Source organism: Zea mays, chromosome 8, assembly GCF_902167145.1.
Source record: "Zea mays cultivar B73 chromosome 8, Zm-B73-REFERENCE-NAM-5.0, whole genome shotgun sequence".
NCBI classification, from domain to species: domain Eukaryota; kingdom Viridiplantae; phylum Streptophyta; class Magnoliopsida; order Poales; family Poaceae; genus Zea; species Zea mays.
Genome location: NC_050103.1, coordinates 95,553,750 through 95,571,767, shown reverse-complemented (window position 1 = coordinate 95,571,767; position 18,018 = coordinate 95,553,750). Strand labels below are relative to the sequence as shown.

At 41.6% G+C, this 18,018-nt stretch overlaps 1 protein-coding gene across 2 annotated transcripts; it reads right to left on the bottom strand.

The window, feature by feature from the left end:
• Positions 1-10,004: 10,004 nt before the first annotated feature.
• On the bottom strand, positions 10,005-16,834 carry LOC100280066 (Nicotinamide adenine dinucleotide transporter 1 chloroplastic). Of its 2 annotated transcripts, none has more exons than NM_001358393.1 (9): positions 16,210-16,834; positions 16,019-16,114; positions 13,932-14,009; positions 13,700-13,748; positions 13,511-13,620; positions 11,059-11,153; positions 10,885-10,973; positions 10,682-10,776; positions 10,005-10,552 (listed from the first exon to the last, which is right to left on the bottom strand). In NM_001358393.1, the coding sequence occupies exons 2-9, from the start codon at positions 16,079-16,081 to the stop codon at positions 10,304-10,306; spliced, it is 828 nt and encodes a 275-aa protein (NP_001345322.1). In that variant the 5' UTR covers positions 16,082-16,114; positions 16,210-16,834; the 3' UTR covers positions 10,005-10,303. The 2 variants fall into 2 exon arrangements, with proteins under 2 accessions (NP_001345322.1, NP_001146478.1); NM_001153006.1 differs by having other exon boundaries at positions 13,932-14,038; positions 16,210-16,638.
• Between the last annotated feature and the right edge of the window lie 1,184 nt (positions 16,835-18,018).

Below are 18,018 nucleotides of genomic sequence, written 5' to 3'. Positions count from 1 at the left end.
AGCCTCATTCTTATAAATAAAAGCATGGTGAGTAGAATGAGTCTTCTTAGCATGAATTCTCCTAATCTTATCCTCAAGATAACCAACAGGATATAAAATATAGCCCTCGTTATCCTAAGGCATGGGAGCCTTGCCCTTAACAAAATTAGACAATCTTTTAGGAGGGGCATTAAGCTTAACATTGTCTCCCTGTTGGAAGCCAATGCCATCCTTAATGCAAGGGTGTCTTCCACTATAAAGCATACTACGAGCAAATTTAAATTTTTCATTCTCTAATTCATGCTCGGCAATTTTTGCATATAATTTTACTATATGATTATTTTGTTGTTTAATCATAGCAAGGTGATCATGAATAGCATCTATATCAACATCTCTACATCTAGTGCAAATAGAAACATGCTCAGCGGTAGATGTAGAGGGTTTGCAAACATTTAATTCAACAATCTTAGCATGTAAAATGGCATTCTCATCTCTAAGATTGGAAATAGAAACATTGCAAACATCTAATTCCTTAGCCTTAGCAATTAATTTTTCATTCTCATTTCTAAGGCTAGCAAGAGAGGCATTCAATTTTTCAATCTTAGCAATTAAACTAGCATTATCATTTCTAAGATTGGCAATTGAATCATCACAAATATTTGACTTCTCAACCTTAGCACTCAAATTAGCATTCTCAATTCTAAGGTTGTAAATAGTGTCATGGCAAGTGCTTAGCTCACTAGTTAATTTTTCACATTTTTCTACCTCTAGAGCATAAGCATTTTTAACCTTAACATATTTTTTGTTTTCTTTAATAAGGAAGTCCTCTTGGCTATCCAAGAGTTCATCCTCCTCATGAATAGCACTAATCAATTCATTCAATTTCTCTTTTTGTTGCATGTTAAGATTGGCAAAAAGAGTAAGCAACTTATCCTCATCATCACTAGAATTTTCTTCATCACTAGAGGTTGCATACTTAGTGGAGGATCTTGATTTTACCTTCTTCTTCTTGCCGTCCTTTGCCATAAGGCACTTGTGGCCGACGTTGGGGAAAAGAAGTCCCTTGTTGACGGCGATGTTGGCGGCGTCCTCGTCGGAGGAGGAGTCGGTGGAGCTCTCGTCAGAGTCCCACTCCCGGCAAACATGGGCATCGTCGCCCTTCTTCTTGTAATATCTCTTCTTCTCCTTCTTCTCCCCCCTCTTGTCGTTATCCCTGTCACTATCACTAAACAAAGGACATTTAGCGATAAAATGACTGGGCTTACCACATTTGTAGCAAACCTTCTTGGAGCGGTACTTGTAGTCTTTTCCCCTTCTTTGCTTGAGGATTTGGCGGAAGCTCTTGATGATGAGCGCCATCTCCTCATTGTCGAGCTTGGAGGCATCGATGGGGACCCTACTTGGTGTAGAGTCTTCTTTCTTCTCCTCCGTTGCCTTGAATGCAACGGGTTGTGCCTCGGGTACGGAGGAGGAAGCGCCCTGCTCGATGATCTTCTTGGAGCCTTTGATCATCAATTCAAAGCTCACAAATTTTCCTATTACTTTCTCGGGAGACATTAGTTTATATCTTGGATCACCACGAATTAATTGAACTTGAGTAGGGTTAAGAAATATGAGTGATCTAAGAATAACCTTGACCATTTCATGGTCATCCCATTTGGTGCTCCTGAGGTTGCACATATGGTTAACCAAGGTCTTTAGCCGGTTGTACATGGCTCGTGGGTCTTCTCCTTGGTTGAGCATAAAACGACCGAGCTCCCCCTCGATCGTTTCCCTCTTGGTGATCTTGATCACCTCGTCTCCTTCGTGCGCGGTTTTGAGCACATCCCAAATCTCCTTGGCGCTCTTCAACCCTTGACCTTGTTATACTCCTCTCGACTTAGAGAGGCAAGGAGTATAGTGGTGGCTTGGGAGTTGAAGTGTCGTATTTGGGCAACTTCGTCCAAGTCATAGTCTTCATCCCCCGGCGATGGTACCTGTACTCCAATCTCAACAACATCCCAAATACTAGTGTGGAGTGAGGTTAGATGGTGCCTCATTTTGTCACTCCACATATTATAATCTTCACCATCAAACATGGGTGGTTTGCCTAATGGGACGGAAAGTAAAGGAGTACGTTTGGAAATGCGAGGATAGCGTAGGGAAATCTTACTAAACTTCTTGCGCTCATGGCGCTTAGAAGTGACGGACGGCGTGTTAGAGCCGGAGGTGGATGGCGATGAAGAGTCGGTCTCATAGTAGACCACTTTCTTCATCTTCTTTTTCTTTTCGCCGCTCCGACGCGACTTGTCGTGTGAAGGGGATCCCTTCACCTTGTTGCCGGACTCCCCGGATGGAGCCTTCCCATGGCTTGTGGCGGCCTTCTCGCCGGTCACCATCTCCTTCTTGGCGTGATCTCCCGACATCACTTCGAGCGGTTAGGCTCTAATGAAGTACCAAGCTCTGATACCAATTGAAAGTCGCCTAGAGGGAGGGTGAATAGGCAAATCTAAAATTTATAAAGTTTAAGCACAACTACAAGCCGGGGTTAGCGTTAGAAATATGATCGGGTCCGAAAGAGAGGGCGAAAACAAATCACAAGCAAATAAGGCGGATGACACGGTGATTTGTTTTACCGAGGTTCAGTTCTTGCAAACCTACTCCCCGTTGAGGTAGTCACAAAGACCGGGTCTCTTTCAACCCTTTCCCTCTCTCAAATGGTCACCTAGACCGAGTGAGCTTCTCTTCTCAATCAATCGGGACACTAAGTCCCCACAAGGACCACCACACAATTGGTGTCTCTTGCCTTGATTACAATTGAGTTGGAACCAAGAAAGAAGGAAGAAGAAAAGTGATCCAAGCGCAAGAACTCAAATGAACACAATTGTCTCTCTCACTAGTCACTATTTGATTGGAATGATCTTTGGACTTGGGAGAGGATTTGATCTCTTTGTTTGTGTCTTGGAATGAAGTCTAGAGCTCTTGTATGAGGTTTGATGGCTGAAAACTTGGATGCATTGAAGTGTGGTGGTTGGGGGTATTTATAGCCCCAACCACCAAGTTGACCGTTGGTGAAGGCTTCTGTCGTATGGCGCACCGGACAGTCCGGTGCGCCACCAGACACTGTCCGGTGTGCCAGCCACGTCACCAAGTCGTTGGGTTCTGACCGTTGGAGCTTCTGACAACTGGGTCACCGGACAGTCCGGTGGTGCACCGGACAGTCACTATTCACTGTCCGGTGCGCCTTCTGGCGCTGCTCTGACTTCTGCGTGCGCAGTCGCGCACTGTTCACTTTCATTGTTCCTCTGCAGACGACCGTTGGCGCGAAGTAGCCGTTGCTCCACTGGCACACCGGACAGTCCGGTGCTACACCGGACAGTCCGGTGAATTATAGCGGAGCGGCCTCCCAAATTCCCGAAGGTGACAAGTTTGGAGTTGGGTTCCCTGGTGCACCGGACAGTCCGGTGTGCCAGACCAGGGCTGCCTTTGGGTTGTCTTTTGCTCTTTTTATTTGAACCCTTTCTTGGACTTTTTATTGGTTTTTGTTGAATCCTTTGGCACCTGTAGAACTCATAATCTAGAGCAAACTAGTTAGTCCAATTAATTTGTGTTGGGCAATTCAACCACCAAAATTCATATAGGAAAAGGTTTGACCCTATTTCCCTTTCAATTTCTCTGAGGCATTCCATGCAGTGTATGTCACGGAACAATTCCACAACTCTTTAGATGATTGCTAAACTCATGGCTCAAATATTCACCTCCATGATAAAATCATAGTGTTTTAATTTTCTTGCCACGCTGATTTCCACCTCATTCTGAAACTCTTTGAACTTTTGTAAAGATTTAGACTTGTGTTTCATTAAGTAGACATATCCATATCTACTAAAATCATCAGTGAAGGTTATGAAGTATTGGAATCCTCTCCTATATATCATACTCATTGGTCTGCACACATCAGTATGTATGAATTCCAACAAATCTAATGCCCTCTTAAGTAAACCTGTGAAGGGCGCCATGGTCATCTTGCCAAGTAAGCTCTTAGGTAAACACGTGAAGGGCGCCTTGGTCATCTTGCCAAGTAAGCATGCTTCACATGTCTTGTATGATTCAAAATCAAACAAAGTTAAAAGCCCACTAGAATGAAGCTTCTTCATGTGATTCTCACTTATATAACCTAAAGGACAGTGCCACATGTAGGTAGGACTTAAACCATTAGGCTGAGGCCTTTTATCACTTTATATTATAGATATGTGTGTCATTAAGATTTAAAATGAATAACCCATTCACAATGGATGCAAAAGCCACAAACATGCCATTCCTAGAGATCACACAACCATTATTTTCACTTGTAAATGAATAACCATCCTTCATAAAACATGAAGGAGACATAATGTTTCGACTCATACTAAGAACTAGATAACAATTATTTAACTCCAAAATAAATCCAAATGGGAGGTGGAGTTGCATTCCCGACAATCAATGCAGCAACTCTTGCATTATTGCCCACCCAGAAATCAACTTATCGTATTTTCATGCTTCTACTTCTTGTCGTTCCCTGCATCGAATTGCAAATATAAGCAACCATTCTGGTATCAAATACCAAAGAATTAATATAAGAATTAGCAAGAAAAATTTATGTAATGTGAATAGCAAGTGTACATACTGCAGTTGTACACTTACCACCACGGTCCTTAATAGAGGCCAAGTATTGCTTGCAATTCCTCTTCTCGTGACTAAGTTCTTTGCAATAAAAGCACTCAGTGTTTGCAGATGGTCTAGCGTACGTTGGGCTTTTGGTTTGGCTTGGATACTGTATCTTTTGCCTTGCCCTTCTTCTCTTGAGATTCAACCTTCTTCTTAAAGTTGGGTTTGTTTTGGATTGCCATCACACAACCACTGCTTCTAGCGCTTTTCTTTATGTCACCCTCTACTATTTTCAACATGCCACATAATTCATTGAGGCCCTTCTATACCCCATGCATATGGTAGTTAGTAATGAAGTTTCCATAGCTGGGCAGAAGATATGTCAAAATGAAGTCAATGGCCAACTCTTGGCCTATTGGGAAGCCTAGCTTCTCCAACCTCTGACTGTAACCAACCATTTTGATTACATGTGGCCCAACTGTTGTGCCTTCTGCTATCTTGCATTTTAGAAAGTCTTTGGACACATTGAACCTTTCAGTCCTAGCCTGAGTCTGGAACATATCCCTGAGTGCCATAGTCATATTGTGTGCCACATGGTTTGTCTCAAACTGCATTTGCAGCTCGGGCTGCATGCAAGCAAGCATAGGCAACTCACTTCAAGATTAGCATCCATTGCTTTCTTGTAAGCAGTTTTAGCTATAGCAATTGCTCTTCACATGGATCCTCTAGCAGTGGGGTCTCTAGAACTTCTTCCTTTTTCAGCCCTGAGAACAACTCTCATGTTACAGATCCAATCTGAATAGTTTGTTTCATTTAACTTACTCTTTTCAAGAATTGATCACAAAGTAAATGATGGTTTGCTAGGTGTCGTTTATCTACAACAAAATAATGTAAAATATTAAGACAAAAATAGCCATGATAGAGTAAATCATATTAAACATTTAATAGAATCTACTCCTGCTAAAATCAATATCCCTCGATTGATACTTAGTGATTCAGAACCCACAACTTACAAGTTTACTAGTGAGCTTTAGCATCACCGCTAGAAGACAAGGTAGATCGGTAAGCAACACTTTGCTAATCATATCATATATGACTTCTGTTGTTGGGTGACATCTCTCTGTCTTGGGTCCCAACCTTATGCCCCAAAGTCCTTAAACATCAAGCTGAGTTTGTTTAAGTTAACCAACCCTTTCTGTAGTTCGTATCCGATACAAATCTATCTAGTCAAGGAAAACTGGTGGCACCCTAATTTCATAGACCCACCACCAATTGTACAAGATTTATGATAGTGCAAGGTTTGGAGAGGCATTTAAGATTAAACATTTATGAGGGATCGTCCTACTTATATCATCACACGCAAGGACAATATATGCAACATGAACAAGTAGAACATTAAGAATGGCATTCACACAACTGTTGTGATTCGGTATGGCTCACTGTCACATGATGATCTCCATCTCTAATAATATGTCCATCACATTGATCTCCATCTCCATGATGTAATTATGCCATCCTTTAGGTGATGAGTCCTTCAATACCTATCTAACATATGATGGTAAACAAATTACATATACATTTTGGATCATCACAAGTTGACACGTGGGTCATTACATTAAATTTGGACAATACATATGGCTCCATCTGTATTGCCCTGGTAACAACACGCAGGTCATGAATAATTTATATATATATGCATCATATACACACAATAGCCATACCGATCATAAAGATGTCCTATAAAATAGGTTAGACTGACATGTTTTCTACATATTCATCTCATAGGATTTCATGCATTGTATGTATAGAAATTCCATTGAAAATCTCATGCTATTGATCAAATCTACACAAATCCGAGACCTTCTGCCTGAAGAAGATTACACTCATGACGTCGATTTGTTACGTTAATCTACTGATTGTGTACGCTGTTAGCCTCGATGGTAATTCCAGCCGGTAGGGGCAAGTCACGCACATAACAAAGAAGGACAAACTGATCTCTTCAGTCATATACAATGTAATCTACTTTAACCCCTTATAATCAATTGATCTAATCAAACCATGCATCAAGTAGATCCATCTCCTGCACCTAGATCTAGACCAAAAACTACGCAGAACCTGCCTCTGATACCAATGTAGGATTATTGGGAGGCTACACTAGCGCAAAACAAAATTTTCTACCCCGTAAACCAAGAACTATTGCTGTTATAGGTCATGGAATTACCACTAGACGCGCAGGACAGTGGAAGCCATCTCGATGTAGACGAATGCGTCGAACAGTGCCATGCAGTCGTCGACGTCCTTCACGTCCTCACTTGGTTCATCCTAGTGCTCTAGATGCAGCACCTCTGAGGTATCCACATGTATAGGGGGAAGCATTGTGTATCAAACCGCTAGGTTTGCAATGGCGGCTTGGCGAGAGCGAGAGGGGCACGACTGCTAGTTTGCCAATGGCGAATTAGGTTAACCCTAACCGTGGCCCTGCCCCTCATTATATAGGCGTTCTAGTGAGCTTCTGACTCCGAGGCCCATCAGCAACCCTAAAACCCAATCTATATTTGGATCCTATCCGAGTTAGACTTTCTTCCCCTTATGTGTGTGACCTTATAGGTTCATGTACACATAGACATGGCTCGAGTACTCTTACTTGGCCCAATAATTGATAGCGGCCTCTAGCAAGACATGTCAACTCCTATGCAATGTAAAGATCATATCATACGAACCTTTGCAACATTATTTACATGTTGTTCCCTTTGTCTAACGATATTTGGTCAGGCTCCAAGATGACCTATCTTTCTTGATACTATGAATTGGAATCTTTTCAAGGTTAACACTTAACCCTAGTACGATCATGCATTTCTTGATCCAATCACTCCAGGGGTCCAGAGATATCTCTCTCAAGAAGAGAGGGACAAATTCCATCTTCGCCGACCATGCCTCACAGCATGCTTCCTGACAAACCTAAAACTACCTTTATAACTACTCAGTTACGAAGTAGCGTTTGATAGTCCCTAATTAGGTCAATTCACATCTTGAGAAGATACGACAATCTCAGGTCTAAGGACACAGTGTACATGTTGCAGAAGATAACTATATTACAATATCTTACGTTGGGTTTGTCCGGCCTCATGTCATACATGCGCCCACATTATTAGTTTGACATCTTTATGTCCATAACTTGTGAAACATAGTCATCAACTAATACATGTGCTAATCATTGACTCTAACCAGGGACACTATTTAGAATAATCATACAAGTAAAGAATCTCACACACAATTCACATAATTTCTAACCAATACAAGGTGCATTTTATGGATATTCAATTTAAGCAATATATATATCATAGATACAAAGAAATATACTCATCTCCTTGATTATCTCTAAGGCATATTTCTAACACCTTGCAGGTTCTTAATACCTTGGTAAAAATACTGATGCGCCAACATGAGTTTGTATATCTATCTCATCGAAGTTTCTATATTTATATTGTTATCTTTGATTATATGCTTTATCTTTCGTAGCATAGATTATAGACCAATTGGTAAGACTAGAACCTAGGTTGTATAGCTCCGTTTTGCGGTAGAAATGACAACATTTAGACAAAACCTTAGTTGCATACATCGATGATTGGTTATCTACAAAGGTTTTTTAAGAGAAAATAGTCCTATATTAGAGCGAAAAATAGTTATCCTAATTCATCTTTCTTAAGCGCCCATGTTCCTTTTACTTCTATGGCACTCCCGAAATTAAATTTTCCTACGCAAAGACTATTGTTTCACTGCCAAATACATAATTCCCTCTATTTCTTAGTGCTTGGTCAGCTCTTGAACAAAGGCTACTTGAATTGGGTTGTCATTGTCTCTCAATATGTTGTGATACTGTGGTACACACCTTGCTTGCTACTACCTCTGTTCTTAAATATATGACGACATTGACTTTTTAAAAAAAAACTGACTACTCGTCTTATTCATAAAAAATGTAAATTATCATTTATTTTGTTATGATTTGTTTTATCATTTAAGGTTGTTTGAGCATGACTTAAAATTTTATATTTTTGAATAAATATTTTAAATAAGACGAGTGGTCAAAGTTTTGAAAAAAGACTACGGCGTCATATATTTAAGAATGAGGGAATATGAAGCAAGCAGACATTCTCCCGTAACCATAGTTAATGTATATATGATGCATAATTTTTGAAGTCTAAATCTAGGTAAATCTAGGAGATGTGCTAAACTTAGGAGATGTTCATGCTGGGAAAGGATTTGAATTATCGAGAAGTGTCGGAGTCAAGATTAAAGAAAATCTAGGAGATGTACTAAACTTATTTTGACTAAAGCTAGGTTGTAAAGATACATATGCGACCTTTAAAAGCCAACCAAGTATAAACAAACTGAAACTTTGGGATGCAAATTATAGGAGTACAGTAATCAAATTGTCAATTGAACATTGAGGTTACTATAGCTGCTCAAGTAAGGTCTTATTCGGTTATTCATATCTCACATTGATTAAAGGTGGATTAGAAATTTTTTGGAAGGATTTTTACTTATTATTATTATAGATTTAAACACATCCAATCATGTCCAATCCACATGGATTCGCACTTAAACGAAACAGGTCCTAAACGGTTTGCAAAAAAATAAATAAATTGTTCAGTGGAAATCGTTGCTGTATGCTGAAGGGTGGTTATGTTAATTGCATCAGAAGCTACTGAATTAAGCTATCAGAATTCATTAACATTGTAGCCCTCACCTTCTACCTACAATTACGGTTAACTGTATCCATGAATATATTCATCTCCAGGCCTCCAGCTATTATAATTTTTCCATTAAATTAAAGTATCACAGACAAATTGCAATTTCTGTATATATGAACTAAACATGTACAAGAGCACAACACAACCAAGGACTTGGCACCCCATCGCCCATCTGCTGCCTAGCCTGGCGGTTGCCTGCCTCACTGCATTGCGTCACGGCCTTCACGGTCACGGTCACCATCGCTAGCGCCGTGCGGAACTCGCTGCAGCCTTCACCGGTGACCTAGCGGGTGAGCGCTGTCTTGATCATTGTGCTGCTCATAGGAGAGATGCACGGTTCTCTCAAAGGACGCAACGCTGATGAACCTATCGTGGCAAACCGTGCGACAGCATATGGTCCCATCGCGCTAGCACGTTTGGTACGATCAAAAGGTTAGTTTTAAAAATATTTTTCTAAGTTGGTTATTTTAAAACATGATTAAAAATAAGTTACGAAATTCTCTTCCGACCAATAAGATTATAAGAAGCCTAGGAACTGGAGTGCCTGATACAGCCCAACAACGGCCCAGGAAATCACTATTATCACAAACTCCAGCAAATTACCACAAGATATTGTAGGCATGAGAATCAAGGATTCACAGCTCATAGGTGTGGGAAAAAAATATAGCAATCATTCTTTCATATGTGGTAAGATTGTTTTCTTTTCATCATCATCAAGAAAACATACCCAATATACCTCCCGCAAATGCATGCTAACAAATCTATTACATACAAGTTGCTAATGCTCAGCCAACACTATTGTTTGAACTTCCGAATTACTGTTGCATATCCGGGAAAAAAACAATTCTCTCTTTTACAACAGCCATCTGGCACAGTAAACAACATTGCTGGATGGTTGCTGGGGTCCTAAACTCGAATGGCAGCATGGATAGGGTACAAATGTTGTATGATCAATGCTTGAGAGGTTGGATGTGCGGTTCAGATTCAGCAGGGAATAGATCAAGAAGGAACCTGTGGATCATCTCGAAGCTAGTGAATGTTATCACTGCGGCAGGGGTCGTCCGCAATAGATTTGTGGCGCATCCACTGTAGAAGCCAGCCACACCCTCTTTATGATAAACCTTTCTGATGCAGTCTACTACACCCTTGTATCTAGCATCAGAGTGCGCTCGCTGGTCTTGCAGCCTTGACCGAACAACCTGTAATAATAATCAGAGCAATTAAGTCCTAGATGATAATAGCAGCCAAACAATGTACATAGGATATTGTTCTTCCTTGAATTTGTATATTCATTTTAGTAGAGAATCACAAATGTAAAGGACAAGTACCTCATGAGGATATGTCAATGTTGATGCAGCTACTTTAGCCAGAGACGACGCAACAGCAACATCACCAAAACTCAATGCTTCTACAGTAGTATTATCTATTTAAGGCACAGGCAGTCATTGGTTCAAGGTTCAAACTATGCCGCTCAAGCTGGTTGGTCTTCATAAATCATGTCTTGAAAAAATAAGAAAACCAACAGTAATACCTCGCTCAGCCAGATAAGCTTTTATCTTCTCGTATGCAGGGAACTGAATAGCAACATGACTGATACCAGCCAAGGCAGGGACCAGACCACTTTGAAAAAAAAAAGCAGCAAGCATATCAGAACATATAATCATCAAAAAATAAAGCTTAAAAACAGCATTCCATGTGATGCTACCTGTATAGTCCTCGGATGCCTTCTTCATGTGCTATTCTTCGCAAGGCAGCAAGTGTACCTTTATATGGCATTGGCCCGGCTCTTATTCCTTGAGTCTATAAAAAAGGAATATATTGATGTGCTAACAGGATTTCCATGTCATCAACTTCTACAATACTATGTCTCGTTACAAAATAGTGCAAGACAGTTTTTTAACATTGGTTCCTGATGAAGCATCTGCATGCCACCAGGGTTGCAAATCTCGGCTGAGATTCACCGAATTTCGGTGATTTTTTCTCATTTTCAGTACTATACAAAATTGAAATTTTAGTCTGAAAAAATATATATATCAGTTCCAAATTCAAAATATACAAAAGTCAAACTTTGGTCAAAAAACGAAATTTCGAACAGTACAAACGAAATTGTAAACCCTGCATGCTACCATAGTTGTTAAAGCAGTAAGGTGACAGACCCCCTTTTTAACTTTTAAGCGGTAAAGCGTAAGGCGAGGCGACACCTTAAATATTTAAAATAGGAAAATATTGATATTTGAGAAAGTATTTAGGACAAAAATAATAATAAAGAAGAGAAAAGGATAAAGGAAAGAAAAAGACTAGCCCAACTAGCCCATTAAGATTAGGTTAAGCCCACTTCCTTTGTCCCCCTCTCCATCTCCCAGCCGACTCCCTCTCCCAGCCACCAGCGTCTCTCTCTCCGCTCTCTCCCTCTGCTCTCGCTCTGCTCACTTCTCCCTCCTATGCCAGCGCCGGTGCGCCGCAGTCACGCCACTAGAGCAGTCGTGCCACCGCGCCCCTGCAGATGTGGCCGCGCCGCCGCAGTGCCACTGGAGCCGTCGTGCCGCCGCAGCGCCACTGGAGCTGTCGCGCCGCTGCAGCTGCCGCCGCGTCGTCGCGCCGCTAGAGCAGACGCACAGGAGCTGTCGCGCCACCGGCAGCCTCTCCCCCAATAGCCTTAGGTGCAGAGTAAGGCGAGCAGGACGCCTTACGTCGTCGGGGCGCCTTACCGCTTAAGCGTCGCCTAGGCGATGCCTTGACAACTATGCATGCCACTCTACGTTCAAAACTATAGCCATTGGATAGGAGTCTGTTTCAATATTAATCCTCGAATCTTAAATACCTAAGACACTTTCATTGTTTCTATTTAGCAAAATATATGAAGATTTGCAAAAGAACTACACATGGTTTTCATTGACTTGGAGAAAGATTATAACAAAATACCAAGGAATAATATGTGGTGGCCAGTGGGTTTTGAACAAACATAAAGTTCCAATGAAATACATTGGGGACATGACTACATGTGCAACAATATTATAACTAGTGTTCGAACAAGTGATGGAGACACAGATAACTTCCTGATTAGAATAGTACTACAGCAAGAATAAGCTCTGAGCCCTTACCTTTTTGCCTTGGTGATGGATGAGGTCATAAGGGACATATAGGAGATATCCCTTGGTGTATTTTTTTGCGGATGATGTAGTGCTAGTTGATCAAAGTCAGGAAGGAGTAAATAGAAAACTGGAGTTGTGGCAGGAGACGCTAAAGTACAAAGGTTTTAGATTTAGTAGAACAATAGCTATATGAGATGAGACTTCAGCACTACTACGCATGAGGAAGAGGATGTTAGTTTGGAAGGTCAAATAGTGATCAGGAAGGATACCTTTCAGTATTCATGATCAATGCTACACGGGGATATTGATGAAGATGTTAGCATAGAATGAAATGGTGTTAAGCATCTGGCGTTCTGTGTGACAAGAGGGTACCACATAAGGCAAAAGGCAAGTTTTATAGGACGGCAACTAGACCTGCTATGTTTTATGGTGCAGAATGTTGGCTATAAAAAGACGAAATGTTCAGCAGATAAGTGTTGCGGAAATGTGTATGTTGCGTTGAATTTGTGGACATACAAGAAGGGATCGAGAACTGAATGATGATATACGTGATAGGCTAGGGGTAGCACCAATTGAAGAAAAGTTTGTTCAACACCAATTGGGACGGTTTGGACATGATCAACAAAGATCTCCAAAGGTCCCAATGCTTAGTTGGATCCTAAGGCGCAATAACAATGAGAAGAGAAGCAGGGAAAAATCGAAGCTGACATGGAAAGATGTAGTAAAAGGAGACTTGAAAGAATAGGACATACTCAAAGATTTACCATTGAATAGGAGTGCATGGAAAACAGCTATCCATGTGCATGAATATTGACTTGTGGTTTCTCTTTATTTCAACTCTAGCCTATCGCGACTTGTTTGGGACTAAAAGACTTTGTTGTTATTGTTGTTGTTTGCAAAAGCATATGTATGTTTTCATGAGCCAGCAGGCCATAAGGCATATCTTCATCATGGAGGCTCCAATTCAGATTGGATTTATTCGGCAAGTGTGCAACCTATTGCCTATTTTTTAAAACTTGCAGAGAAAACTTTCCACATGAGATTATGCCTTCAGAGCTACCATACCTGAAATCTTGTCTTAACAACCCAAAGTGGATTTGTTACAGTAGTTGTTGCAGCACCAGCACATGATGCAGCAACAACATTTGCCCCTAAAGAAAGTTGATGACTTCCATCTACAAAATCAATGTATGATACCACTTAGAATTTATGCTGGCAAGAACTAATAAGTCATATGTAGGGTAAAGAACTAACCATTGGAAGAAAGTAAGCTTTTAAGCTGCTCATACACAGTAAAGTAGACCTGCGCTCCACGAGAGAGCAATAAGATAATATAAGAACATAGTCATTCGATTGATTTTCTAGTTGCCAAAGATGCAGTGCAGAAAAATCTTTAAAAAGGTCTAATAGTTATTTGTACTCTTTTGTGCAGAAACATTTGCATGCATCTACGGTAAGTAAAGCAGATAATATAGGGAGTACTCACCGCCCAGTTAGGCAAGAGCGCTAGAACAGTTGGGGAGAGGCCACGGTACATGCCCCGAAAACCTTCCCGTTGAGCAATCTGCTGTAAACTCCCAATAATTACACTGCCTAGTATTGATTGACAACACATAATAAATCTCAATGTCCAAAGACAATTCAAATGTAATACCTTGAAGCATTTCCTACAACGACAAAACAATTCTAGTGCAGAACATAGATGTAGAGTAAATAATGAGCTAAGCATCACAATTCACAAGTTTGGTAGTAACAAAGCAACACAAAACACATATGTATGCGACAATCCGCAGAGTAAGAACAGTTGTGCAGTTGTGCTCATAGCACCTGTGGTTACATTCTAGAGTTTAAACACAAATATAATATCAGTTATACACATAAACATAATATCAGCAAAACTGAAAACTCAACATGTAATCTCAAAAATACCAGGCTTGGAATATCAGTTAATACTTTATTTTACATGTATAACCAAAGAGACACATAATTTGATATATGGCAATCGAGACATTCGTAACAGAAAATGACAATAGACATGTGCCCAGAGACACTTACAGTTGTGCGCATTGTTTGATACTTCAACAAATTTGGTAGTAACAACTAACAAGCAACACAAAACGCATACTAATGCGATAATCTGCCAGTCTGAGAACATTCTAGCAGTTTTAGACTTTTTTACATTCATGGTGTGCCTGTTGAGAATTGGTTGTACATGGCACAATAAAAGCAAAACTCAATATAAATCTCAAAAACACCTCTAGGAAATATTAGGTATACTCTATTTTACATGTATAACCAAAGAACTAACTCCATATAAAGCAAACAAGGCAATAGGCATTCATTATGGAAAATGACAATAGACATACGGTCATGGTTTTTAAAGCGGTAAGGCGAGACAAGGCGTTGGACCACCGCCTAGACGCCTAGGCGACGCCTAAGCAAGGTAGGCGGGCAAGGCGCCTAGGCGTTGGACCTCCGCCTGGACGCCTTAAGAACAGTGCATATGGTGCCCACAGAACATGCATAAACAAATAAGTGCATAAACAATAGGCGACCCCATGCATTGTTTGAAATTTCAAATATTTATCGGATCTCTGACATTTTCACGTGCATAAACAAATAAGTGCACCCCCTGTTACTGAGAGTTTGCATGTTGTTTCCTCTCTCGAACATGCATGGCATTTTCAATTGACAACAGCAGCAGAGCACGCATGATGCTTCCCCCTGTCCCATTCCCATGGAAGAACTGGTACTTCAAGTCAGGCAGGGAGCTAACAAATGACAGTTAGACAGCTACACAACCAACCAATAGTAAGCCTTAAGGATAAGACATCCGTCCAAAAAATTGATTCGAACCGTTAGAAGACCTAAATATGGATCTCAGTTACCAAAAGATTCTCACAATTCCTGGAATCCTGGATGGTCCAGGTCACCAAGAGACACCACAAGCGTGAACTTAAGCAGTCTCCCCATACTAGTGTTATTAAAACTACGTTTAAACGTCAAAACTCTAATTAGAGGTTGAAACCGTGTTTTGGCGTTCTAAACTGTAAAACGCAGTATTTCATGCGTTTTAGACCATTAGCTACTTTTGGGCCCAGTCTGTTAGTTACTTTTGGGGTCCAATCCGGCTCATGGGTGAAGTTTTGGTAAGCCACTAACCTCTCTGTTTTGGTATTTAACTTCATATTATTGTCTGAAATTATGATATACTGGTATTTTTCCTATGTTGCTTAAAACTACATTTAAACTTTGTCTAAACGTTTAAAAGTCAAAATTTCATCCATAAGTGTTTCAACGTTTTATCGTTTTAATAACCTTGCCCCATACTAAGCAGATTTTCTCTAACCTATCTGTTCAAATTGTCCACATGACATCACAGACCAAAACCAAATGCAAATACCCCATTCTTCCCAGCTTATGCACCACGTACCAATCATCTTGCATTCTCGGCACAACTCAACAACACCAGAACAGGCTCGCTGTTCCAAACAGGTTTGTGTATGTTTCCAACTCAAGAGCAAAAAAAAAATGAATAAAAAATGACAAGAAATCCTTGGAGCAAGTTCCCACCTCCAATTGTGCCTGTGGTAAGCTTGGGCCATCCGTGTACCTGGAACCTGGTCTTGATGACATCGAGCGGGCACACGAAGGTCGCCGCCACCACGCCTGCGCCCAAAGCCCAGATCATCTCCGAAACCCCGAACATTGAAACCACACGCCGAAATGCATCGAGGAATTCCCGCGCAAACGCTGCCACTTACCAGCGGAGGCGCCGGCGACAGCGTGGCAGAGGAGGCCGCGGGCGGTCGTGGGGCCGTGATGGTGGTGGTTCTGCGACGACGAGGACACGGACGGCGGCGCCGGCGCCGGCGAGGTCGCGACGTCCCCCGGCATCTCGCTCCGACCGTCCTCCCCTCCCCGATCCGCACCTCGGCCACGCGTCGCTGCAGCCAGGGAGCCCCTTTTCCAACGCTTACTTGCGCGAGAGAATCACGCACGCGGCACAGAGCGCATCAGCGTCGGCACCCGATCGCGTCGCCGGCGGCGGGCCCGCGGACGGCCGAGTAGGGTTAGGGTTTGGGATCCGAGCCGGAAGCGGTGGGCATTGGGACGGGGCCGGGTGTATGCAAGGCTAGCTTCGCTTCTCCCTCTCGGCTTCGTTTCCGTCGTCAATCACGGCATCCCTTGCCTCGCCTCGCCTGAGCTTCTTCTCAAGCGCTCTCTCGGACTCGAAGCCTCGGAGGCGAGGGTGAGTAGGCCCGTGTGCTGTGGTGTACTGTGTACACACGGAAGCTGGAACAGAGTGGGCCCGTGCAGGGAGGTGACGTCCCACTGGGTTGCGGATCCGTCACTTTGTTGAGCCCAGTGTCAGTGGCATGTGTGGCGCTACCCTCGCTGCGTGCACGCGCTGCCGGCTGCTGTGGTTGACGACGAGGCCCCGGAGATCAGGGATCGGTGACCCAGTGTCATTGAGATGTCTCTACTCGCTTTGTGTGCCGTATGCCGTGTGCGTGGACGGGAAAACTTTATTAGTCTTTTGTGTGTGTGTGAGAAACGGATAGCTCAGTTGTCTTGTGTATGCGGTCATGGCAGGGAGCCAGGCCAGCTCGCAGCCGTTCCAGTCTGCCATGCGGATGCGGGTAGCTGTTCCGGGGGGCTGCGACTGCGAGGCCCACGGCGATGCCTGGTCGCCGCTTACCGGTGACGTCGTGGACCATGTGGGCCGTTCAGGACGGAGCTGTGGAATTAAATGGGCGGCGGGTCTTCGTCATTTCTCTCTCATCCTAGAGATGGGAGTCCTCTTTGGTTTCAACAGATTTTGAACATACGATATAATGCAGAGATGACACTTTTTCCAAAGCAGAATCCCACAGTCTCTTTCATCCTTGATAATAGAAGATATTGGGAAGTTGACATATTCTACAATGCAAAAATACATAGATCCAGTGGTGTTTGAATGCACTAGAGTTAATAGATAGTGACTAAAATTAGCTATAGACATCCAAATACTCTAACTAATATTTTGGCTTTAAACTATGTTTAGTAAATTAGTTACTTCCTCCTATGTTCTATTAGTTGTTTGAGTCAATTTTATAAATTTTGGCTATAAATAATTGTTATTTAATTTTTAAATCTAAACACTGATTTGTCTTTAAATTATTTTTAAAAAAGTATAAATGTATTAAACGACAAATAATAGAACACTGGAGAGAGTAATATCTAGCTAGCTATTTATTAGGGGGTGTTTGGTTTATAGAGACTAATGTTTAATCCCTTCATTTTATTCTATTTTAGTCTATAAATTGTCAAATATAGAAACTAAAATAGAGTTTTTGTAGTTTCTATATTTGATAATTTTGGAACTAAAATAGAATAAAATGTAGGGACTAAAAATTAGTCCCTAGAAACCAAACACCTCCTTAGTTAACTAATTTCACTAGTAACTTTTTAGTCAACTTAATATTAGTTTTATTGTATTCAAACACCTCTAAACACTATAGTCGGTAGGAATCTCTTGGGAATATCAGTTCCTTAGAATTTCTTTGAAACCAAACCCTGCCAAAATCGTC

What these genes read in the sequence shown, in the direction of transcription:
- LOC100280066 (NM_001153006.1), bottom strand. Translation starts at nt 16,342, where the DNA reads ATGCCGGGGGACGTCGCGACCTCGCCGGCGCCGGCGCCGCCGTCCGTG. An exon ending in TACCACAGGCACAATTGGAG is followed by an intron (nt 14,039 to 16,018) that starts GTGGGAACTTGC and finishes AATCAATACTAG; the next exon opens with GCAGTGTAATTATTGGGAGT. An exon ending in CGCTCTTGCCTAACTGGGCG is followed by an intron (nt 13,749 to 13,931) that starts GTGAGTACTCCC and finishes CGTGGAGCGCAG; the next exon opens with GTCTACTTTACTGTGTATGA.